At 42.0% G+C, this 25,433-nt stretch overlaps 2 protein-coding genes across 2 annotated transcripts; one reads left to right on the forward strand and one right to left on the reverse strand.

Moving 5' to 3' along the window:
• Positions 1–331: 331 nt before the first annotated feature.
• LOC141652403 (abscisic acid receptor PYR1-like) lies at positions 332–1,396 on the forward strand. The gene has a single exon (XM_074459858.1). The coding sequence runs from the start codon at positions 462–464 to the stop codon at positions 1,161–1,163; it is 702 nt and encodes a 233-aa protein (XP_074315959.1). The 5' UTR covers positions 332–461; the 3' UTR covers positions 1,164–1,396.
• A 4,961-nt stretch (positions 1,397–6,357) lies between these two features.
• Positions 6,358–7,439, reverse strand: LOC141651914 (uncharacterized). Its single transcript, XM_074459605.1, has 3 exons — positions 6,940–7,439; positions 6,602–6,837; positions 6,358–6,512 (listed from the first exon to the last, which is right to left on the reverse strand). The coding sequence occupies exons 1-3, from the start codon at positions 7,437–7,439 to the stop codon at positions 6,358–6,360; spliced, it is 891 nt and encodes a 296-aa protein (XP_074315706.1).
• Positions 7,440–25,433: the final 17,994 nt, after the last annotated feature.

Consider the following 25,433-nt stretch of genomic DNA (forward strand, 5'->3'; position numbering starts at 1 on the left):
TAAATTATCTCATTTATTTATTTACTTTTATATATTAAAAAGTTACTCCCTCTGGCTTTCTGTTTTCTCCTCATTTGAATAAAATATTCCTCAGATATATTAGAAAAATGAGAAAAAAATTTATACCCGAATGGAGTATCTATTAATCACAAATTCAAAACCATAAATGGTCTCTCCTTTCACCTTAGTTTTTGTGACACAAATAAAAGTAAACAAATGACTAAAACAAAGAGAATAATATCTTACGATAAATTCAAGCTAATTAGATACTTCAATTATATTTGGACAATGATAAATAATCATTTACATATTTGGACAATGATAAATAATCTTACATTTTTGGGTAGTCATGAATCTCATGACCTTATAAAGTTATAAACAACCCATTATAATTGAAAGAAAACCAATCACAAATCCTTATCAACCTTTCCCACACAAACACTCCTCTCAACTCTCTACTGATGGAGCAACTACCAGAACAACAACAATCAACCCAAAACGACGACGTTCCCATGGAAGATCCCCAACTCGAACCCGAACTCGATCCTGAAACCACCACAACATCCCACCATTCAACCACCCCGCCAGGGCTAACCCCCTCCGAGTTCGCCGAGTTAATCCCTTACGTGACCGAGTTCCACACCTACCGAGTCAAACCCCGACACCAATGCTCATCCCTACTCGCCCAAAAAATACACGCTCCACGCGCCATCGTCTGGTCAATCCTACGTGCTTTCGACAAACCTCAAATTTACAAACACTTCATAAAATCATGCACCGTAGGCCCCAACTTCACACTCGCGGTGGGCTCCACGCGCGACGTACACGTGATCTCGGGTCTCCCGGCCGCGACAAGCACTGAACGTCTCGACATGTTAGACGATAACCGCTGCGTTACCGGGTTCACGATCATTGGTGGGGAGCATAGGTTGAGGAATTACCACTCCGTGACTACCTTACACACGCTCCCTGGCGCGCGTGAGGGTGATGAGTGGACCGTCGTCTTAGAATCTTATGTTGTAGATGTGCCAGAGGGGAATACGGTGGATGACACGCGCTTGTTCGCCGATACTGTTGTGAAGTTGAACCTTCAGAAGTTGGGTTCTGTGGCGGTCGGGTTGGCGCGTGAGGCTGCTGCTAATGGAAATGCGAGTGGGAGTTGAGAGTAGGTCAGGTAGTGGGGCCCATGCAGAGGTGGTATTATGGGAAGGAATCTCGAATCTGGATCTGAAACGTAAAGGACAATTTCCTCTTTTGTTTTACTATTAATTTATTTTTATTTATTTTTTTTACTGCCGTCTTTTTCTTTTTTGGATTTTTCCTTTATGATTTATCTGTAATTTTCCTTTTTGCTGTTTGGAATGATTTTAACTAATTTACATTCTTGTGGCTTGAATTTTCTCCCCTTGCTATGTTAATTGTTGATGCGATGAAATTTGACATAAAATAAGTCGTGATTATTACGTAAAATTATTGTTTGTTTTTAGACAAACACGTAAAATTATTGTTGTGGATGGTAAAGATCAGTTGTTTTACGTCAAATAGTATCGCATCTATTAATAGTAATAAATACGAGCAATTGTTTAACAAATTTAAATGTTGTATAGTATAAAACGGTTAGAAGATCTAAGTCTATAGTGGGATAGAGGATCTCAGTGTAGTTTATGTAAACAAATAGTATTTCAATGCTTTGTCTCCTAATTAACTCATGTCGAGATTGGAAATGGATCATCTCCATTTCATTTCTCTCCATTTCCTCTCACAATCTATTTAAATAATAATTACCCCTTTTATTCCCATTTTCCCTTTATTTTTATGCGTAAATTTAGTACCGTTAAATATTGCTAAAATGAGATCCGGACCATTAATAGGTATTTGCCTCTCCATTTTTTTTAGAAAATGGAGAGAAATTGGGCTCGTCGAGATCTATGGAGATATTTGTTTTGTTTAAGGATTTTGAGAAATGTGACCACTTGTTTCCATGACCTTGTATTCTACTCCCTCCATTCAACTCCACTCTACCACTATATTTTTTCACGTTTGTCAACGCGTATTTTATGCGGTAAATATCGTTAGCTACGTATTTGCAAAAATTATAAAAGTTAGATATTATTAATGTACTCGTAAAGACGAATCAAACAAGATCCACATGAATATATTTTCACTTATGTATTGAAAGAAAATTTACATCGAATGCTCACTCGTGAATAATGTAGAAAATAAAAAGTGGCGGAATGGAGGAAGTATTCTATTCTCCTCATTCAATCAATATTCACTTCATCTTCTTAACAATTACTCCCTCCATTCAAATCCAACCTTTCCTTTTCTTATTTGGACACTATTAGAGCAAGTCCAATGGTAAGCTAGTTGCAACTAGCTTACCTTTACCATATCATATTTTAGGCTACAATTATTTTGAGCTACCAACCTACTACAATGATTTAGCTTAACATTTATACTAGCTTGAATAATGAAAAATGTCAAAACTAAATGACGAGGGGGTTGAATCCCCCCGGGCCCATGCATTCCCGCACCACCACATGGACCATGTAAGCCACCCCTTCGGGGACTGCAGTGGCCAAGTGATCATCGCCCCAGCTCGTAGTCGAACCCGGGACCTCTGAACTCCTGCATTTCTACAAGCTTCAAGGTTTAACCCGGCTACCACTGGACTAACACCACTTGGTTAGCTCCTAATAAATAACTACCTTATCAACTTCATTTTCAGATTTGAGTTAGCTTTTCAATTTTTAGGTACCTTTACAGATTTGAGACATCTTTTTAGCTCGTTTTACCAACTAGAGCCTAAATATTCAGTAATAGTCTTACTTAAGGAAACCTAATATACTAGTGATCTAAATTAATACGGAGTATTTTAAAAAAAACCCAGACTATATACAATAATACAACATTGTCAATTAATACGGAGTAGTTTTTATTCACAATTTTTTGAATGTTTCAATGTTTTTTTTTGGTACGACGAATATTTCAATGTCAAACAGCATACTACTCATTTGGTCATTTCTATAAGAAAGAAGGTAAGATATATTTCCCCTCCTGGTCAAATGTTTTTTTTATGTTGATAATAATAAGTTATTTTAGAATTTTAAGAAAATAAAAAACAATATTTCTCTTTGTTTTAGTAGTTCAAGGAAAAAACACATGAACAATGGAAACTATCCAATTAATGCGAAGAGTTTTTTATTTCAACCCTTCACATCTCTCAAAAGGCAAAAACTTTTGTTGGTTCCTTATTAAATTCCTTACGGTAGTGCAACAAAAAGTTTAATTTTGGTGGACTTAACATTGTTCTTTTTTGTTCTTTTGATCCCAATTGGTGAGTTGGGAAGACCCATGTTCATAATAGCTAGCCATGGTTGTTAATGAGACAATGAGATGACGAGATTGGGATGGATGATAATGAGATGTGATTTGGTGAAAAGAGCTCTTGTTCTCATTTTGCACAAATTGTTCTTTGTAATGATGAGGAGTTTATAACCGTTCCCTTAAGTCAGATATACTCGAGTATAGATAAGAGTCTAAAACGAGTTAAATTTTCTATGAGCCTCAAATTCTCAATGCATTATTCTGTTTTTGTCTTTATCACAAATTTCTGTTTAAGAGTTAAGACGGGTATTATCTGTCTTAAGTTTAAGAATGGGTCAAATATACGCATTGAAAAAGTTAAAAGGTTTGCCATATCTACCCATGTGGGGTGATATTTGACCTGCCTTAAGCTTAAGGCGAATAGTGTTGTCTTACGTAGAGATGGAAGTGGGCACGTGGGTTGTTGGGTTGGCACGCCTCGGCATGGCCCATGGCTCATTTTAGCACGACACGGTCGAACATGGCACAACACGCCAGGGGCTGTTAGCCATGCCTGTGTAACACCCCGGTCCAAACCTAGTCGGGAGCGGTTACTTATGATAGCTCACCAGGCTCTGTACATGGCCCACAGATCAACACGGATCCTTTATAGCACATTTTGTCCTCACTCATGCGCATCCCGGGAACCTACCCAGGAGGTCACCCATCCTAAGACTACTCCCAGCCAAGCACACTTAACTGTGGAGTTCTTTTGCATGGATGGCCATAAAAGAAAGTGCACTTTGTTTATATGAGTAGTACATTCAATCCCTTTAAGCACTATTCATTTAAGCCTGTCAGTGGGCCTCTTCAATTAACGTGGGGTGTTACAGCCTGCGCCGCATTTTGAGAAAAAAGATCGTGCTAGCCCAGACACGACACGCTTTGGCACACTCAAAATATGAAGAAATAAGGCTAAAGTGGAGGATTTACAAGGGCACGCCCAAACACGGCACGACACGCCATGGGCCGCATTTTAATTTCACAAGCACGACATAACACGACACGGTGTGCTATGGGTCGTGCCTGGGTCATGCCATTTTTCTTCTAGCACGGTGGGCCGGCCCGAGGCACGACCCACTTCCATCTCTAGTCTTAAGCAAGACTACATGTTGTCTTACTGTGTTTATCTTATTTGACTCGTTTTAAGTTTAAAATCGGTTATTTATGTCTTAACAAGAATTTGTGTTTATAGATTAGGGAATTACTCAACTTTTTCAAGAGGGCTGATTTTCATCGTCGACGTTTTAGTAACTATCGTCGACGTTTTCATTCAAAAGACGATAATGCCCTTTGCACATTTATACTCATTTCTCTCTCTAAACAATTTTCTCTCAAATTCTACTAAAAACCAACTACATTTCGATCCCCCATCTGCATTAAACCGATAAAATGTTAGAAATTAACGCACATCGACTAGAAAACTTAAATAATTTAAAAAAATCGTCAAATAAACGTATTAAACACGATTTAAAAAAAGGGTAATGCTAAATACAACCCAGTGGGTTGTATTTAAGCATTAAATACCTTCTAATTTGGGTATTAACTTAGAAATTAAGAATTAAATTACACATTAACCAATACATTTAATGCATATATCAAGAATTTATTTCCTCTTTTGGTTTTTTAAATACAACCCACTGGGTTGTATTTATCATTACCCTTTAAAAAAATGAACTAACCATGACTAAATGTTGAGATTCAACAATCGACCATGGACCAAACGTGGAGACTCAACGTTCGACCATGGACGAATGTTGAATCCCAACGTGTAACCATGGTGCCACGTTGAGTTTCAACGTTTGTGCCATGGTGAACATTTTTTTTTATATAAAAAAAAATGTTCACCATGGCACAAACGTTGAAACTCAACGTGGCACCATGGTTACACGTTGTAATTCAACGTTGGCCATGGTAGTCATGAAGGATCTGGACGTGGGAACCATGGTGGCCACGTTGAGATCCAACGTGAGATTCATGGATCTTCTCCCCTTCCACAATTCGACTATAAATCGACACCAACAACAACATAAATCGACACCAATTTCGCAACAACAACACTACAATTCAACTAATTAACAAGAAATTAACAAGAGGTGTTAGTCCAGTGGTAGCCGGGTTAAACCTTGAAGCTTGCAGAAATGCAGGAGTTGAGAGCTAACTGAATTAAATGGAGTTAAACAACACTACAATTCAACTAATTAACAAGCTAATAACTGAATTAAATGGAGTTGAGCTAAATTGAACTGAACAGAATGGAGCTGAGGTGAACTGATTGCAGTTGAAGTAAGAGTTAATTTTGTGAAAAGATGAGCTGAACAGAATTAAATAAAGCTAAAATAGAACTGAACTAAATAAAGCTGAGCTGAACTAAGCAAAAAAGAACATCAAGTTTATGAAGTTGGTTTAGTTATCAAGGCAGAGTGGTTACAAAATCCTTTATTGTAATTCGTCGATGTTTTACTAATGATGTATGCTTTTTGAAATAAAGATTCTAAATTTATCCATCCCTCTTTCTCCTGTAATTTGCCTTTCTCAATCCATTTTTCATATTAATTACTTGGAAGAAATTTATTAATTAAAGACGATTGTTAAGAATACACACTTCAAATCAAGCAGAAAAAAGAGTAATTGACGACCCAAAAATTGAAATCGAAACTCTACATTGTAATTAACAACTAATCCAATAACTACTACTAATAACAATCGTTTATGAACAATTTATTACGTTAAATTGGTGAAAAATAGTAAAGGAATTTTTTTTTTTGGTGAAAATGTGAATATCATTAAAATCAATCATAACCACCATACATCATTCCAACCTACAATCAAGCTAAGCTTTCTTAATCTATTACATTGATTTTTTGTAACCAAGACATACATTTCAACCTCCCCTTACCAAAATCTCCTCTTGTCACTCTACAAGTGACCAGCTTCTGTACATTCTTAACAACCCAAATTGGTGTCAAACTGTACATTTCCACTCTACACTTATTTCTGCATTCCCAAATGTGATATATCAGACCTGAAATCGCTGCCATAACCACCTGCTTTTTGAGCAAGGAACAGCATCTCCACCGAATGAGCCAAGCCACCACATCTCCCTGCCACTGGATCTGTAACCATGTCTGCAGTAGCAGCAAGCACTGCAAGCTAAATGGGCATTCAAAAAACAGGTGCCTGTGAGTTTCCATTTGCATCCCACATAAGTAACACAGTCCAGCATTACAAATACCAAAATTATTCATCCTATCTTGAGTGAGGAACCTCTGCTGAACAAAAATCCAGGTACTGAAATTGTGCTTGGGCACACAAACTCTATTCCAAACAAGAGGAGCCCAATCCTTCTTCTGATTTGGACCAAGAAGCCAGGTATACCCCTTCTGAATAGTGTAAGCGCCATCCCACGCACCATTCAAAAAACCAGGCTTAAGCATCTCCTTAATCTTACAGATTTGTTTCCATGCCCAGCTGGAATTCTGAGAAGGCTCATATAACCACCAGTCACATTGCTTTATATATATGTGATGAACCCACTGAACCTAGAGACTCTCCTTTTTACTATGAATCCACCACGCATATTTGCCAAGAAGAGCAGCATTCCACAGAGAACAATTAACTATACCCAAACCACCATGCTCCTTTGGTAAGCAACAGGTCTCCCAAGCCACAGGAGGAGAGTGCTTGTACTCTGCAGTCCCTGCCCATAAGTAATTTCTGCAGATGCTCTCCACCTTATGGATCACTCTTTTTGGTAACAGAAAGATCCTAGCCCAATACACATGTAACTGAGTAAGGACAGCTTTAACCAACACTAGCCTCCCAGCATAGCTAAGATGTTTAGCACCCCAACCTCGAATCCTTGCTACAATCTTATCCACCACCCTACTACAGTCTGCTACACTCAGTCTTTTATAAGAAATTGGCACACCCAAATAACGAAAAGGGAATTGTCCCAACTGAAACCCTGCAAGCCTGACCAGATTGGTAGCTAGACTGTCATTCACACCATTCAGATAAACATCAGACTTGTTCTTATTCATGCATAACCCAGAAGCTTCAGAGAAGGTCATAAAAGCTCTCAGCAAAATAGTGACAGATGGAATATCACTCCTGTGAGAATAATAAGAGATCATCTGCAAAAGCTAGGTGACTAAGCTTCAACCCCCTACAAAGAGAATGATATCTAAACTCAGGTTTCTCAGTGACAACTCTGAGAATCCTAGAAAAATACTCCAGGCAAAGAGTGAAGAGTAAGGGAGACATAGGATCCCCTTGCCTCAGTCCCCGTTCACCCTTAAAATACCCAAACTGTGATCCATTCAACGAAATGGTGAAGGAAGTTGTGGATACACACACCATAATCCACTGGACCATCTGCTCAGGGAATTCTAAGGCAACCAACATATCTCTCAGGAAAGCCCATTCAATAGAATCATAGGTTTTTTTGAGATCTATTTTAAGCATTGCCCTAGGGGTACAAGTTTTCCTCCCATAAAGCCTCACTAAATCTTGACAAATAAGTATATTGTCAACAATCTCTCTATCTTTAATAAAGGCACTTTGATTCATGCTAACAACATCCATCAGAACTCCAGAAAGCCTGCTACAAATGATTTTGGAAATACATTTGTACAGGACATTACAACAAGCAATGGGACGAAAGTCCTGGACTGAGGAAGGGCAATCCATTTTTGGAATAAGAGTGAGCACTGTGGCATTAACTTGCTGTAACAATCTACCATTGGTAAAAAATTCCTGAACAGCATTAATCACATCACCTCCAATGATGTCATAAGCATCTCTCACGAAAAACCAGTGAGAATAAAATCGGACAGGAGCTTTCTCCACTGGAATGGAGAAAAGAGCTTCCCTAATCTCATCAGCAGTGACCTGCTTAACCATCTCTCTGGCATGCTCAGAACTCACAACCTTGCCAGTTTTAACAACAGCTCTACAAACAGGAGTAACCTTTGTAGAACTACCTAGCAAAGCCTGATAGTATTCAACAAAAGCATGTTCAATGGCATTAACTTCAGTACAGTTCACCCCATTCATATCATTAATCCTGAGTACCTTATTTTGGGCACGTCTAGCTTTAATGGTACTATGAAAGTACCTAGTGTTATCATCAGCATAGTTGACCCACTGAGTTTTGGCCTTTTGAGTTAAGAAAAGAAGCCTGGCATCATCAAGCTCCTTATAAGATTCAGCTGCTATTCTCTCCTCATTTTGAAGTTGCACATTCCTAGGATCATTATGAAGCTGCTTCTGAATGCTTTCCAGCAACATTTTAGCAACCAAAGCAGAATTCTCAATATCTCCATACCTACTATTATTCAATTTTTTCAAAGGATGCTTCAGATTCTTAAGTTTTTTGACCACCTGAAACATACAACAACCAGAAATAGAGTGTCTCCAAACATCATTGACAACACTCTTAAACTCATCATGCTTCCCCCACATATTAAAATATTTGAAGTTACCCTTCCTTCTTTCAATATCAGCTCCTAGCTCAATCAAGCAAGGACTATGATCATAAAGTCCCTCAGGCAAAAAAGTAACAGACCCAGAAGGACCAGTTAGGATCCATTCATCATTGGCCAAAACCCTATCAATCCTACTAAATACCCTAGCATCACCCTTTTGCTTATTGTTCCAGGTGAAGTAGGCACCAGTAGAGACTAAATCATACAAACCACACACATCCACACAATTCTGAAAGCCCTTGACCTCAGCATCAGTCACCTGGGACCCAATTCTTTCATCCATAAACAAAACATTATTGAAATCTCCCATTACCAGCCAAGGTCCAGTAATGTTACTTTTCATATTTATCAGAGATTCCCAAAGAGTAACTCTATCAGAGTCTGCATTACACCCATACACCAGCGAGCAGGTCCATACAAACCCAGTCACCAGATTAGTAACCTGAGCATGTATGACCTGCAATTCCTTCTTAATGCACTGAACCAAAATCTGAGTAGTATCCCACAGCAACCAGATTCTCCCACTATCCTTAATCTCACTATTATCAATTATTTGCCAGGGCCTACCAAACCCATCCTGAATTCTAGCTTTATTCTTTATTTTGACCCTAGTTTCTACCAGACCAAACAGGCCAATTTTATTGATATGCAAGAATCTTCTAATATCACCTTGCTTATTCCATTTATTAATACCTCGAACATTCCAAAATCCTATATTAACCATTTTGAATAATTGGTGTTCTCCCCTTCCCCATACTATTTAGTAAACTTTGCCTCAGAGATTGCTGAACAACTTCTAACACTGTAGGCCCCCCCTGACTGTTCCCCCTCCCAAGTCTGGACAAACGATGGACCAAACTAGCTGGTGAGTCCATTTCCTTGCTTTTGAAAGGGATGGGGGTAATCAGCTCAGGTGGAGTAACCTGTGGCAATACCACTGGTTCCTGCACAGACTCAACAACCTGCACAGGAACAACAACTGGTTGCACAACTGGTTTCACAGTTGGTTGCACAGGAACCTGAACTTTAGGCCTCCATACTTTCTGATCAGGCTTCTTACGAACCTCAGCTGCACGCTTCCTACACATAGCTGCATCATGGCCAATGCCAGTACATTGAGAACACACAAGGGGCTTCCATTCATAAGAAACCGCCTGTTTCTGTATCACATCTTTATCATCAATGAATTCTATCATATCAGGTAAATTCTGTCCCATTTTCACTTCCACCATAAATCTAGCATATTCCAAGTATTCTTTCTTCTCAGTAGCACGATCAGGATTGATAGGAGTACCTATCATGCTAACAATCTTAGGTAAAGCTTTTCCCCAAAATTTAAGATCCAAATTATACAATCTCACCCAAATTCGCACCAAATCAGGCTTATCCTTCACACACTTCACATCTGGTTGCCAATCTCTAATAATAAAAGGTTTATTATCAAAAAACAACTGCTCAGATTGAAGTACCGTGTCCTTATCCTCTTGTTTAGCAAACCTAACAATACAGACACCATTGTATTGAAAAGCGACTTTATCAATCGATAAATCCTTCCACACTCGTCTCACATATCCATCCATAACGTGATTAGGAGGATTAGCACCCAAAACAAAGCAGAATGCAGACGAAGACCAAAATTCAAGCTCACCTTGGACATCCCCTGTTTCAATTTTAACGCGAGGTTGTTCCAATGGTGCTCCTGTTTTCGCGCCAACTGTTTCCCACTCCGCTTCAGGCGTAACATTGATTTCAGGAACCACGTTCACCTCCTTGCTCAGATTGAACGAACGAAGTTCCGCTGTCTTAGAACTTTCAGCTGCACTCGCAGAAGCAACAATCTCTCGTAACTCTGTAATATGTATCGTATTACTATTATTTTTGTGTTTATTAATTGATGTACTAGTATTTTGGTGTTTTTGTGGAGTATTAGTATTGATGGGGCATATTCTGCACCGCTGACCAAGTCAACATATTGAGCAAGGTCAAAGGTATCCACAGCAAAGTCAAACGACTCAGACAGTCTAGCCGACAGAGCCCATCGGCCTGTCACCTGGGTCTCGGCCTGACAACCCGCCAGCCGGGGCACATATCCGCGTACTTATATCCAAGACCCTCGGCGAGCCTGCCACAGGTCCATCGGCCGAGGGTACAACGGTCTTTCCTCCTGATAGCCACTTGACCACTTGGCCACTACGTGACAAAAGGTGAAAGTCTATAAATACTCCTCAACCTTCATTGAGGAAACGATCCACAAATTGACCTAATAACCACTATTCATCTGGTAATATCTTATCTCTCTACAATATATACTCTTAGCCAAGTAATAACAACTTACCTCTCTAAGTTAACTGACTTGAGCGTCGGAGTGAGTACGCTCGGCCAAAGCCGAGCCCTCAGTTTGTTCATCTTTTCAAGACAGATCAAAGGAGAATTCAAGCAAGGACATCTTTCTACGAGCTACGAGTGGTAACAAATATCTGCTCTGGAAATATACCCGGAACAATTGGCGCCGTCTGTGGGAAAGAGACACTAGAAGCTAGTCACATTCATTCCCAAAACAACAAAAACAAAAACACAAAAAAGAAACCCACCCCAAGAGCTAAGAAGATGTCAAAGCAACAAGAGGTATTCGTAAATGACGAAACCGAACTACACCAAGATGATACATTTCACCATTCTGGAATCGTGCAGCCCTCCACCGGCGGAGTAATCCAACCGGAATTCGGAATGCCGATAATACCGGACACGCCGTCGCCCGCCAACCAGGTCACCATCATGGGACAGGTGGTTGACGTAGCAAAACTGAAGACGCTCCTGGACCTAATCGGGAATACGCCGACTCACACTGGCACGCCGACACGAGCGGCGGAAGCCGTCCAGGAGACCAGGGCCCAGAACGTGACTCCAAGAAACTTGAACGGAGCACTGGGAGAAGCAGACCCTATCAAGACGCCGGAGGAGCCCAAAGTGGTCGTGGTAAACATAAGTCCTTCTCGCACTCGGGAGAGGACAGCGTCGCCGCAACACCGACGAGGCACACCCCGGGGGAACCAGCGAAGCCCGACTCAGGAGAGTCGGAGAAGAAGCCCAAGTCGAAGAAGGAGTCCTTCCCGCTACGAGGAGAGAAGCCGGACTAGGAATGCGAGGAGTCGGTCGCCACGTGTCATTCGACACGTGGTCAAACAGCCCCTCAGTGATTATGTCCTAGACACCGCCGTGCCAACTAAGCTTAAGTTGCCGGCGTTCACATACAAAGGAGATAGTGACCCAACCGACCACGTCGAGGCTTTCGAGTCTTACATGTCGGTATGGGAGCAGCCTGATGAGGTCTGGTGCCGAGTTTTCCCAACGACTCTGCATGGGATGGCTCAAAACTGGTACAAGGGGCTTCCCGACGGTTCGGTATACTGTTTCGCCGACCTAAAGGACGCCTTCTTAGCCCAGTACTCTTGTAACAAGAGGAGGGCCGTGGAGACATCGGACCTCCTAACTATCAAACAGGAGGAGGGCGAGTCCCTACGAGGCTATGTAAAGAGGTTCGACGGCAGGGTACAGCAGATTCGGGAGATCAATCCCGAACTGGCGGCTTTCGCACTGATGAAGGGCCTCCCAAAGGGAAACTTAAAAGACGAGCTCATCAAGCACGGGGGCCTGGGCCTAGACGCCGCGAGGAAGATGGCCGACCAGGCCATCAAGGTGGAAGATTACCACAAGACCTGGGTAGGCCCCAGCGAGGCCGAGCCCTCAGAAAAGAAAAACCGCCGGGATGACGACCCGGATGAGAGACGCCGTGACAATAACGGGTCACGGTCCGATGAGAAACGCCGTGACAATAACAGGTCACGGTCTGATAGATCTGCCAGGAAACAGGACTCGACGGGCACCGGGGGGAGCTCGGGAACATTTTACCAAAGGCACTACCATGACAAAACCCCTCTGGTCGCATCGGCCGCCGAGGTCTTCGCCCTGAGCAGAAATGAAGGCCAGAAGTGGGAACGGCCTCCCAAGCCCAAAGGAGACGGTGACGCGAACCAGTACTGCGAGTACCACGGTTGCACCGGCCACCTCACTGACAACTGCCGGCATCTGAAGAATGCCATTGAAGAGCTAATCCGGAAGGGAAGCCTCGACAAGTATGTGGCCAGAGGCCAGAAGACTGACGCCAGCGGCTCAGATAAGAAATCCGTTTTTCAACGGATAGGAGTTATCCATGTAGTCATCGGGGGTAACGAGAACGGTGGGTCGGCTCATGGGCACAAACGGCACCTGAACGAGCTGTATCAGGCCATCAACTTTGTGCCCAACACAGCGACCCCCGCCTCCAGCATTCCCGACATGACTATTGGAGGGAAGGACTACGAGGGAGTCATCGCCCCTCACAGCGACCCACTGGTAGTCAACTTGGACATATCCAACCACCTGGTGAAGAGGTGTCTGATTGACACAGGCGCCTACACGAACATCATGTTCAGGGAGTGCTTCCACAGCCTCGGCCTAAGAATCAAGGACTTGAGCCCCTGCACCAATCCACTGTACAGCTTCTCCGGAGCTGGCCTGGTACCCCTGGGTTCAATCAGACTACCGGTGATGTTCGGCGAGGGGAGCGCGGCTAAGAATGTCCTAGCTGAGTTCGTTGTCATTGACGGCTCGTCCGCCTATAACGTTCTCATAGGCCGAGTCACTCTGAGCGAGGCCGACGCGGTGATGTCCATCCGGGCTCTTACACTGATGTATGTCTCGGACCGGGGGGAAGCGCATAAGCTCGTCTCCAAAGACGAGAAGGACGAGGTGATCAACGTCCAGATATCTGCCAGAGGGTGTAACTTACAATCCCTCAAAGTGGCAAAACAGTCGGAGAAGGGAAAAAGCTCATCCTCACAGCAGGAGGGCGACCTCATGGACGCAACCGACGGCTGACGGAGAAGTAACACCCCCACTGAGCCATTAGGAGACTGTTAGACCTTGTATAGCGCCGGAGGTGTCCAAAACAGTTGTGGGCACCCCGACGCATGTTTATATCTAATGTAAAGTCGACCAAGTCTTCCGTGAAGATGTCCATTTTCCACATAAGTCACTAGCATGAAGAAAGAGGCCGACGCCGTCTCATACTGTCGATTCGACAAGAGCGGCAGTCGTTACAAAGAAAGAGGCCGACGCCGTCTCATACTGTCGATTCGACAAGAGCGGCAGTCGTTACAAAGAAAGAGGCCGACGCCGTCTCATACTGTCGATTCGACAAGAGCGGCAGTCGTTACAAAGAAAGAGGCCGACGCCGTCTCATACTGTCGATTCGACAAGAGCGGCAGTCGTTATAAAGAAAGAAGCCGACGCCGACTCATACTGTCGATTCGACAAGAGCGACAGTCGTTATGAAGAAATGTAGTGCTGTGGCAGTCACCCCAAATAGTAGACGCTTCGGCAGTCACTTAAAGTGGTAGACGCCGCGTAACACACTATCCGGAAACAGACGCCAGCTCACACTGTCATAGACAAGAGCGGTGGTCTCCATCAAGAAATGTAGCGCTGTGGCAGTCACCCCAAATAGTAGACGCTTCGGCAGTCACTTAAAGTGGTAGACGCCGCGTAACACGTTATCCAGGAGCAGACGCCGGCTCACACTGTCAATTGGACAAGAGCGGTGGTCTCCATGAAGAAATGCAGCGCTGTGACAGTCACCCAAGTGGTGGACGCCGCGTAACACGCTATCCGGTAACAGACGCCGACTCATACTGTCGTATCGACAAGAGCGGCGGTCTCCATCAGAAAGCAGATGCCGCGACAGCCGCGGCCAGCACGGCTGATAAACAAATCAAAATGCCTTAAAAACGTTAATATAAGGTAAAGACCTCGGCCATGCCGAAGGCAAAAGAAACGAACTCTTATTAATAATAACAGTTTACGGCACGAAAAGAAATGAGATGACGGCCGTCCCCATTGGGATAAACCAAAACACAACCTATCAAAGTTGTACAAAATACAAGGAAAGAAAAGCAAAAATTGCAAGTATCATTTGAAGCGCCAAAAGATGGCAGAGAGGAAGGGCTTAACAATTGGCTCCCGAACAGCTGAAGCAGATCTGCTGTAAACTTGTTCTCATCAAACAGCACATAGTAGTATGTGAGGAGCTGAAGCAGATCTGCTGTAAACTCGTTCTCATCAAGCAGCCCACGGTATTAGTGAGGAGCCGAAGCTATCTGAGACGCCGGGTGAGCCTGGTGACGACCGCCCGCCTCCCTATGCCTGTCGCTGCTCACCATCAGCAGCGGTAGCCGCATCCTCTTCAATGGGCAACCCAGCAGCTTTCCTAGCAGCCTCAGCTTTGGCCTCGGCGTCATCAGCCGCCCTCATTCTCTCAGCTTCCTCCTTGGCCGCCTTAGCCTTCTCAGCAAGAGCAGCTCTCTCCGCGGCCGCCTCCTTCTCAATCTTCGCCCTCACCGCCTCCTTGGCCTTCTCCACCATGGCGTTCTCCTTAGCCGCGAGCTTATCATCAAGCAGCTCGTCATATTTGCCCCACGGAAAGGAACCATCAAGAGGGAAAAGCTCCCCGATCACTTCCCTAGCAGCTCCTTCGGCCAAGTCCCGGAATTCAGCGCACAGATTGGGGAGCATGACGGTTTGGAGCATCTCAATGTCCTCCTCCTTCTGCTTAATGATGGCCTCTTTGCCCCGAATCACCTCCGCCTGGGCCTTAAACAGGCCCTTGGATTCGTTCCTCTGCTGGAGATAGAGGTCGGCACGCCCCTGAACAAGGTTACACTTCTCCAGCAGCTTCGCAGCTTCGGCTGCCGCAGCCTCGGCCTTGGCTCTCTCAGCAAGGACCTCCTTTTCAGCGTCCTCCCTGAGTTTCCTCTCGGCCAAGAGCGCCTTCTCAGCATCTCCCCTAAGCTTCCGCTCATTGAGGAGATCCAACTTCGCCGACGCAGCCACCTGCTTAGTGGCATTACGCTCATGGACAGCTCGAGCCACGGCCTTCTCCTGCTCCATGAGACGAGCACCGGTAACCACATTCCACCTTGCCAGCTCCCTAATTAGCTTCGTGCCTTCCTCTATAAGCTGGGAGACGGAAGCCTTCTGGGATGAAGGGACGGTGGTGACACTCTGACCACCAGCCTGCAGCTGGGAGGGGGAAGCCTTCTGGGATGAAGGGTTGACGGTGACGCCCTTGATCACCAACCTGCGCAGAGGACCCCTCCACCTGCTGCCCAACGAGAGCAAAAGCCGACTGCTGTTGGTCTGCAAAAATATAATAAAGACATCAGTATCAACGTGTATCGACATATCAGAAAGCCTGGCTAAATTTGAGTCACGGGATAGATAGGTACCATGCTTGGCCTTCTTGGCCGGAGGAGGCACCTCCTCGCCAGCAGTAGAGGCTGTTTTCTTCCTCTTATGGATGAGGGGAGATCCCTCCGCATCAGAGTCCCCCTCATCAGGAATATCGACAATCTCCACCTTCTTAAGGGGGGGGATAGGAGGTGGAACCGGGGTCGATGCCGTTTTCCGCGTCCGACGCACTACACCGCTAACGACCTTCGCCTGAGCCTCCTCCACGCTCAAGCCCTTCAGCCGTTGCTCCATAAGATCACTCGGCGACTTCCTGCGGTCGTGGGCTAGAGCCTTGGGACGCAAGTTAGCAACGATTCCATCTTTATGCAGCCCCATTCTCCGGAGAATATCCTCAGACAAATCCGTTCCAAAGTGGTCTGTGAAAGAAACAAAGCAAGAGTTAAAGTAGGGGAAACGAATCGAAATTCGAGGAACAAGAGCATTAAGAACCGCGATGGGCCTCACACCGACCCCACTCACCCTGTGCTAGGGCCGGTATGAGGCCGACATGGCAGAGTGGCTCATCCTGAAGGATGATCTGCGTCGGGGGAATCCATCTTTTCGGCACCCCACTCTTGTCCGCCTCAAAGAGCCTCATTGCCAGCCTCTCATCCTCCTTGAGATAGACACGGCTGGCGTCCATTTTGAGCTTCTTCCGGGAAACCCATCTATCGTGCTCCGCCTGAGTCTCACACCGCAAGTTAACTCGGTGCTGGAAGGAGCAGGGCAGCGGATAGTCATCCGGCACCTTAACGTACACCCACCGGCCTTGCCAGTCCTTGCAAGAAGAAAGTTTGTCGACAGAGACATAACCCGGCTCCATTTGCACACTGTGCCATCCGACGCGGCCAGAGAATGGTTTGAGATGGTGAAGCCGGCGGAATAAATTCACCGTTGGGGCCTCTCCCTTGAAGAGACAGAGCCAGACAAAGCCGATTATGGTCCTCATAGCCAACGGGTGCAGTTGTGCGACGGCAACATTCATGGCTCTAATAATAGCCATGACGTACCCATTCAGCGGAAACCGGAGCCCATACTCCAAATGCCGCATATACACGCCGGTGTGGCCCGGTGGAGGGCAACAAACGGCCTGACCCTCCTCAGGGATAACAATTTTGTATCCCCTACCGAAGAAAAAATGGCCCTCGAAAAATTTCGCGCCTGAACAACTGGCGAGCCTATGAGTCCAAGCACGGTCAAGACGGACCTTACAGGCGAAGCCGTGATCCAGGACATACTGCCTCCCTTCATTAGGACGAGGCCTTTCCACTTCATCACCAAAATCATCACCAAAATCACCATAGGAATCGTCATCCTCCCATTCCTCCAAAATTTGAGGATCAACTTCAGGAGAAGGAGACCTAGGGCCCCCCGACGCAGGTTTACTAGGCCCAGCATCAACAGAAGACATGTTCACAACAATTACTAACGAAATAAAAGAAAGTTTGTTTGATTACCTTGAAGAAATACACTCGCCGGATCAAAAACTCTGAGGATTAGAAGAAATGGGAACCCTTGAAAGTTTGGAGAGATGAAGATCTTAGAGGAAAAATTTGAGAAAATGAATTTGGTGGCCAAATTCACGGAATAACTGCCCTATTTATAGGGAAAAGCCCACAAAGAAGGACCAATCAGGGCACAGCCCATGAAGCGTCAACCAATCGGCGAAACGAGACACGTGTCGGACATGCAACCCACGAATGTCAATCGTTGCACGGATTAAAAGTCAATCAATGCTACAGTGACCAAGCGTATTCAATACGCCCATTCACATCTCTTCGCCTGTTCATCTCCCTCAACAAATTCCTAGGTACCTGCTCTCCGCCGGCCACATGATCGACCAAGCCAGGAAGCACGGGTGGGGCAATCAAAAATAACCAGCACTCTCACCTGGTCTCGGCCGGCGTCACATTCTTTCCCACATCGGATACCCTTTACGCATCCATGTGGAGGGGGGATATGGTACGGCGGCCTAACAAGAACCACGCCGATGCATCAGAAGAAGCCGATACCAGAAATTTTTCCAAAAATACTTACGCAGAATATACGCTCAACATACATCGGAGCCCATACCACGGCATAGACTACGCTGGGGGCAAATTGATGGGGCATATTCTGCACCGCTGACCAAGTCAACATATTGAGCAAGGTCAAAGGTATCCACAGCAAAGTCAAACGACTCAGACAGTCTAGCCGACGGAGCCCATCGGCATGTCACCTGGGTCTCGGCCTGACAACCCGCCAGCCGGGGCACATATCCGCGTACTCATATCCAAGACCCTCGGCGAGCCTGCCACAGGTCCATCGGCCGAGGGTACAACGGTCTTTCCTTCTGATAGCCACTTGGCCACTACGTGACAAAAGGTGAAAGTCTATAAATACTCCTCAACCTTCATTGAGGAAACGATCCACAAATTGACCTAATAACCACTATTCATCTGGTAATATCTTATCTCTCTACAATATATACTCTTAGCCAAGTAATAACAACTTACCTCTCTAAGTTAACTGACTTGAGCGTCGGAGTGAGTACGCTCGGCCAAAGCCGAGCCCTCAGTTTGTTCATCTTTTCAGGACAGATCAAAGGAGAATTCAAGCAAGGACATCTTTCTACGAGCTACGAGTGGTAACAAATATCTGCTCTGGAAATATACCCGGAACAAGTATTATTTACATTTCGACGATTTCTCGCCATTGCTGAAGAATCTGCGAAAATGTAAGCTTTCTCTCTCTACTCGCTATCATAGTAAAGGAATTTGAATGACAATAACTTTGTGATAGGGTATTTGGTTAAAGCGATTTTTTTCAAATCACTTATCTTGACAAAATCTATGTCCTTGCTTAGGTCAAGACATGGATTTTTCACGCCTCAACCATGTGTGGGCGTGAAATACTTATGATTAATCGTGCCTTTGTCGGAAATTAAGGGAAGGATAAATTGAAAATATATCATATAAAAAGGGTGACAACATGAAGAAAACGTCAATAATGTACTGTATGTCAGAACAAAAATATATTCCATAATGATAATATAGTACTCCCTAAAGTTCCAATGAGAATAATTTAGCTTAACATGAGTTTGTTAACCTAAATTTCAGACAAATTAATTTGTGATGGTATGTTTGAGAATTTAGAATTGGAATTTAATTTCATAATTGAGAGATTTCAAGCGGTTGCTAACGACTCAATTCTTACCAATTCCAAGCTAGTTAAAATTTGGGTTCGTGAAGGTCAATGTCGACGCAGGTGTCAAAGAGGGAGAGGGAGTGAGCTTGGGGGTGGTTTGCCGGGATAGTAGAGGTCGTGTTTTGTGGGGTGTTTCTTGTGTGCAGGAGCAAGTTTGGGAGCCACAAGTTGCTGAAGCGGTTGCTGTTCTTGAAGGTGTCAAGGAAGCGTTGAGGAAGAGCACTCGATGGTCGTCGTTGAAAGTGATTGCTTATAAGTAGTTATTGAGGCGCTTAAAAGGAAATCTAAAGGAAGAAGTGTTTTGTCGTTAGTTCTAGACGATATTTTATCTGCTAGTAGTTCTTTTGTTTCTGTTTTTTGGTCATATACTAGTCGTGTGAACAATAGTGTAGCTCATGCTTTAGCTCATGTTTTTCCTAGGGTCGTTGGGAGAGTTGTGTGGTCAGATGTTCTACCACCGATCGCGAACAATGTTGTATCTCTTGATTTATCGTTATTGCAGTAAAGCCTACGGGTTTTCACCTAAAAAAAAAATTTGGGTTTTTCAAATACCTAGTAACCTACCATATAATAGTCATTTCAATTCAATCACTATTCACGTTTTATTTTGTGATACAAATATCATCGCAATATTTTTATTTATGATATTTTTTTCCGATCGCAAATATTTTCTGTAACAATATTTAAGTTTTTCAAATAGAAAATATCCGGTGACCTTGACCCATATCCGTCTTGCGCAAGTCCAATTCCAATTTCATGGGATCTCCAAACGAATTTTTGAAATTAAATTTGAAATTACATTCAAACATTTTGAATTTTTAATTTGTACAATTGAAATCATGAAAATAAAATTAACTAGTGTAACACCCGTGAAAATTCACGGGATTGTTTCTTAGCTTTTTAAAATTTATTTTTAATAGACTTGTGAAATGAATGTTAGACGATAGGTAAAAACAGTTGTGCAGAGGGAGTAGTACAATTCTAAATTGCATAAGAGTTTACATTAAAGAGCATGCTTGGACATAGATTAGCAGGCTGGCTGCATTCTGTATTGTGCCCTCAAAATAAACTTATCATCCTTGGCTTTTACCCTGACTTACATAAAATTAAATTTTAATAGTGAAATTTTGAATGACATTTTTACAATTGATACTTTCTACATGTAACATATTACACTGTCATTCTACATTTGCTTAGTAAGAAAGTTGATTATTTGTATATTCAGTTGCTTGTCAGTATGGTTACCTATCATTGAATAGAACTAATTGAAACCTTGCAATTTCAAATAAAAGTTCAGTGTCAAACGTAGTCGTTACTATGTGGCCCTGGCTAGCTCGTCAATGTCGCTGAACCCATGCTCCAATCGTTACCGTCCAACTGCTTATAGAACTTTAGCCATCACCAGCTTAAAGAAGTTTACCGTCCACCTGCTCATCAACATCAACCGAATTACAAAACTCATAATTTATGCTTTTTTATCTAATAAGCTTGGTTAGAAATGGCGAACGACATTAACAATACGCAAAATCATGAGTGAAAAAAATACAATTGTTGTATAACTCTGATGTCGTTATCATGGGATAGGCTAGCTACAATACAATGTAGAGTACCTAATGACTTAGAGCTGTTAAGGAATTGTAACATAAATCAAAAGTTTTCTTACCTTCGTGCATTAGCTCGATTGACAATGATGCTTTTAAATGAGCTTTACTGCTGCTAGATTTTGAATAATATTTTTCTTGACCCTCAATGAATATCGGACTGCAGAGCAGAAGATTGTTATCCATTAACATTTTCCCTCAAAATTGCAGTTCAAGTTCAAGTCAGATACTGTAAGACGAAAAATGAAGTCTAAATTGATAATCTTTACCTGGCTTAGGTTTGGGACCTATCTGCACATCTTGACATCAATAACGATACAGACAACACCATAGCCTATTGAGAATGCATTGTAACAGAAAATGGAAAAGAGTAGGATACCTATATTTTTGTGATTTGCCGCTAATGGAAAATATCTGGTGACCTTGACCCATATTCGTCTTGCCCAAGTCCAATTCCAATTTCATGCGATCCCCAAACGAATTTTTGAAATTAAATTTGAAATTACATTCAAACATTTTAAATTTTTAATTTGTACAATTAAAATCATGAAAATAAAATTAATTCCGCCTTTTCAAAATACTAACTAAAAGAACAGAAAAACTTTGCAACTTGAAAATCCGATGATCCCTCGTGAGAGGCATTAGACCAACCCCAAGCAAAGGTCACGCTAACTAGGTCACGAACCGATTTTACTCTTAATTCCACATTATTAACCTTGACCCATTTTCACCCTCCCAAGCAGAAGGTCGCGACCTAGGTCATCAACCCAATCATTATCCACTTTACAACATTCTCACTATCATATTATATACTTCTCTCTTACTTTTTCTAATTTTATAAATATATTCATTGTCCTTTTTTTTGTGTCCAACAAACCAGAAAATGACACCTATTGGGTAATGGAAGAGGTCACCAAATGAAACAAAGGTCACAAATTGAACTCCAAAGGTCACAAATTGACCTTTGGTCACAAATTAGCAACTTTGGTCGCCAATTAAATAGCTTAATTAAGTCACTAACCACGACCAAGCAAGGTCATGACCAAACAATTGACCTTGCTTGGGGATGGTCTTAATGCAACTCTACTTGATTCACAACGGCGTTCTGCCTAGCACCAAAAAATTCTCTTTACTAGAGATAGTATCATTGCATTATAAGACTTCTTTTCTTAATTATTAAGTTGACAAGTTGCCAACTTGCGTATGTAATAATTTAGCGAAGATGTAACGGACTGTTAGACTTTATTTCAAATTTGAGATTTCAATCCATAGTCTCAAATTTGGTTGTGTGGCTCAGTCTCTCACCGGAGAATGATTATAGGCGAAATTTAGTTGGGGATTTTAAAATTTTACTACTTAAGATAAACACCCCATATAAGTCGCACACTAGATCTTGTTTACGAAAACATGCCGTTCATAGCACTCCGTTTTCTAGTTTGTGAGCGATTATTCCTAATAACATAACAAACTGAAATACAATGAAAATAACAAACAAACTCTAAGATGTCTTCAATGATGAAAAAATTGTAATTACACCCAAAATAAAGCTTCACAAATAAATAATGTCTCCCCCGCTCAGTGGTGAAGACTTTGATTTCTCATCTATGGGTCTCAGGTTAGATTCACATCATATGCATATTCACATCATGTCTAGTATTAAAGAAAACATGTCCTTATGGTTAAAATGATACGGTTAATCGGTTATGTGCTTAATGTATCACTAATATAGATGCCGCGCAATAAATGCGTAGTATTTATAGAGTTTTTACATTTTAGTTTATTCATTCCAAATTTATAAGTTAATATTTTCATATTTTACCTCATTGTATTTTGATATGAGAAAAAAGAACTGAAAAACTAATAAAAAAAATTGAATATGTCATGAAATCATTTTTTGTCACAAAGTTAATGATTTTATATAATAACTTTTCTTAAATCATCTTAATGAATTATTTTCACGAAACTAATAATATTAGTTTATTTTATTGTTTTATACTGTGTAAGTATGCATCAAGTCATTTTCTAAGAAAAATTAGCAATTTTGTATTTTATAATTTTATACCCATTTTATTTTATTTTTATTAAAACATTATATATAATTATAATTTAGAATTTAATGGAAAAAACCATGCTTTAAGAAAAAAATAATAGTTTAATGGGAAAATCTCATTTCTTTACTTATATAAGTAGATGGAGTTTGGAGGGAAAACTTTTGAGAATTTTTATTCTCTTAGAAGTAAGGGGAATGTTTTTTTTTTTGATAGGGGAATGTTTAGTACCCTATATAAGTTAGACAGTAGGTCTTGTTTAAGAAAACATACCATCATAGCTAAAAATGATACGGTTAAATGCTTAATTTATCATGTTTAGTAGTATTAGAATATGCCTTGAATCTGTTTAAGAGTCAGTTCCAAATTCCGTATCTGACTTTGTTTCTTTATTTGTTTAGGAAACAACTATTATTTAGTTTCATTGTCTGTTTAGGAAACTACTGTAGGTAATTAACCAATTGGAGCGGTTATTACCCTACTTTGAGAGTAATTGGAAGCAAATAAGGACATAGCAACGAAAATCGAGCAAAGGAATCAAGACAAGCCCCTTGGAGAGGGTATTTAGCCTCATTAGGGAGTATACCATTCTTTCCTAGCGGGAAGGAATGGTCCCTAACGAGATGGGAATCGGAAAAAAAAGGAGAAAAGATTCTTCTAAAAGTTGTCTCGACGGAGACCAACCATCTCGAGCGAGAAGACTGTCGGACCTGAGCTGTCTCGACCGAGACATACTATACCCGCTCGAGACAAACTGCTACTCGAGATAATTTCATCATTTCACCCCTTTCGTTTTGTAATCCTATAAATACCCCCGTAATGTAAATAATTAGGGAAATAAAATTTTACATCCCTTAATTAGGAATCCTAGATTAGATTTACTTCCTTAATCACCCATAATTAGTTTAATTTTTCCTTAATTACTCTTTAATCATTTGTTAATCTAGTTTAGTAGTTTGATTTCTTGGGTTTATATTAAAGCTTTGGTGATAAGATCTTCATTCTATTCAAGGATTATTCTTTTATTTCTTCATCTATTGTTATTATCATCCTAATTAGTTAGTATTATTCCTAATCTCTCTTTTAATTACTTGTTAAGCTTTGTTTAGCTCATTAATCACTTGTCTTCTATCATCATGTTTAGCTTAGATTCAATTCTTTGTGTTGTTATTAGCATGATCATATCATATCAAGCATGAGTGAGTAGTATTAGATTAGGGTTGATGGGGGATTATATTATGGGGATGACTATGGGTTAATTTATGTTTGTTGGGTCTTATCGTTGATTAATGGTTCTATTTTCAACACTCGCGCTCTACATGTTTGATGAAATGTGTGAATGATCAATTTCATATTTTATTACTTGTTTATACACTTCTATAAGATTGTAGTCTTAGATGTTGTTAGAACTTGGATGTTGTTGGTAGATTGATCAAGTCAACGCGGAGGCTAGCTTGTATCGGTCTAGGTAGAGTCGTTAGATCGAGAGACTCGACTCACAACCCGATTAGAACTCCCAATCAATTAAAGACTTGACTCATAGATCCCTAGGTAACCCATATGAACCCTTCACCCTAGTTTTCCCTCTTTATTTGATTTCATCTCGATTATTCATTCCCCCGCTCTAGTTTACACTTACCTTCTCGTTTTCTTTGCATTTCTTAGTTTAGAATATCAAACCCAAACCCAAAAATAGTGACGTTGCACACCTAGATTAGACTAATTTGAATGACTTAGATACTCTTCGTCCTTATGTGTAACACCTTCATTTACCTGACCAAGGTAAATAAGGATACTACCATCTCGCTTTCCCAGGATAGTGCATCAAAACTCCAATTAAGAAACACTAGTCCATGATTTAGCGATTGATACAAAATGAATTCTACATTATTCAAGATCTCAAAATTACAACGGAAGTTTATGATTACATCTACGTCAAATTTATTACAACTGCTATCAACGGTTCATCCCATGCTCCACGTATCATCATCATCATCTAATACCTGCAAGTCTAGTTGCTCCCCAATATGACCAGAAATATTATAGGGATCATTACAGTTTTGAAAACAATATCAAGTTCAGTCTCAATAATACAAATGATCACTACTAAATAAATACATCACAATAACAAGGCATACACACACATCACACATCAAACTTCAACGTCCTCCTCCTCCTCCTCCACAACTCGGTGACGACGTCGCAACATCGCCACCAACAGTCGGACCGCAGCCTGAAGGTTCCCGCATCGCAACACGGAGTACCATGTGCTCGGATTGCAACCCAAAGCATGACAAGCAGGTTCGCATCGCAACACGAACCCTAAACCCATATCCTTAATGTGTACATCCTCCTTGAGGCGAGAGCCACAAGGAGCGATCCCGGGCATGAAGTTAGTCTCCCCCAACTGCCTCACT

Source organism: Silene latifolia, chromosome 4, assembly GCF_048544455.1.
Source record: "Silene latifolia isolate original U9 population chromosome 4, ASM4854445v1, whole genome shotgun sequence".
Taxonomy (NCBI): domain Eukaryota; kingdom Viridiplantae; phylum Streptophyta; class Magnoliopsida; order Caryophyllales; family Caryophyllaceae; genus Silene; species Silene latifolia.

Bases quoted from the DNA above. Each gene is read 5' to 3' on its own strand.
- LOC141651914 (XM_074459605.1), bottom strand. From the start codon at position 7,439: ATGACCTTCTCTGAAGCTTCTGGGTTATGCATGAATAAGAACAAGTCT. The intron at 6,838-6,939 runs GTGGATTCATAG...TCAGAATTCCAG, and splicing joins CTTCTTGGCAAATATGCGTG to CTGGGCATGGAAACAAATCT. The intron at 6,513-6,601 runs GTATTTGTAATG...TTTAGCTTGCAG, and splicing joins AGATAGGATGAATAATTTTG to TGCTTGCTGCTACTGCAGAC.
- LOC141652403 (XM_074459858.1), top strand. From the start codon at position 462: ATGGAGCAACTACCAGAACAACAACAATCAACCCAAAACGACGACGTT.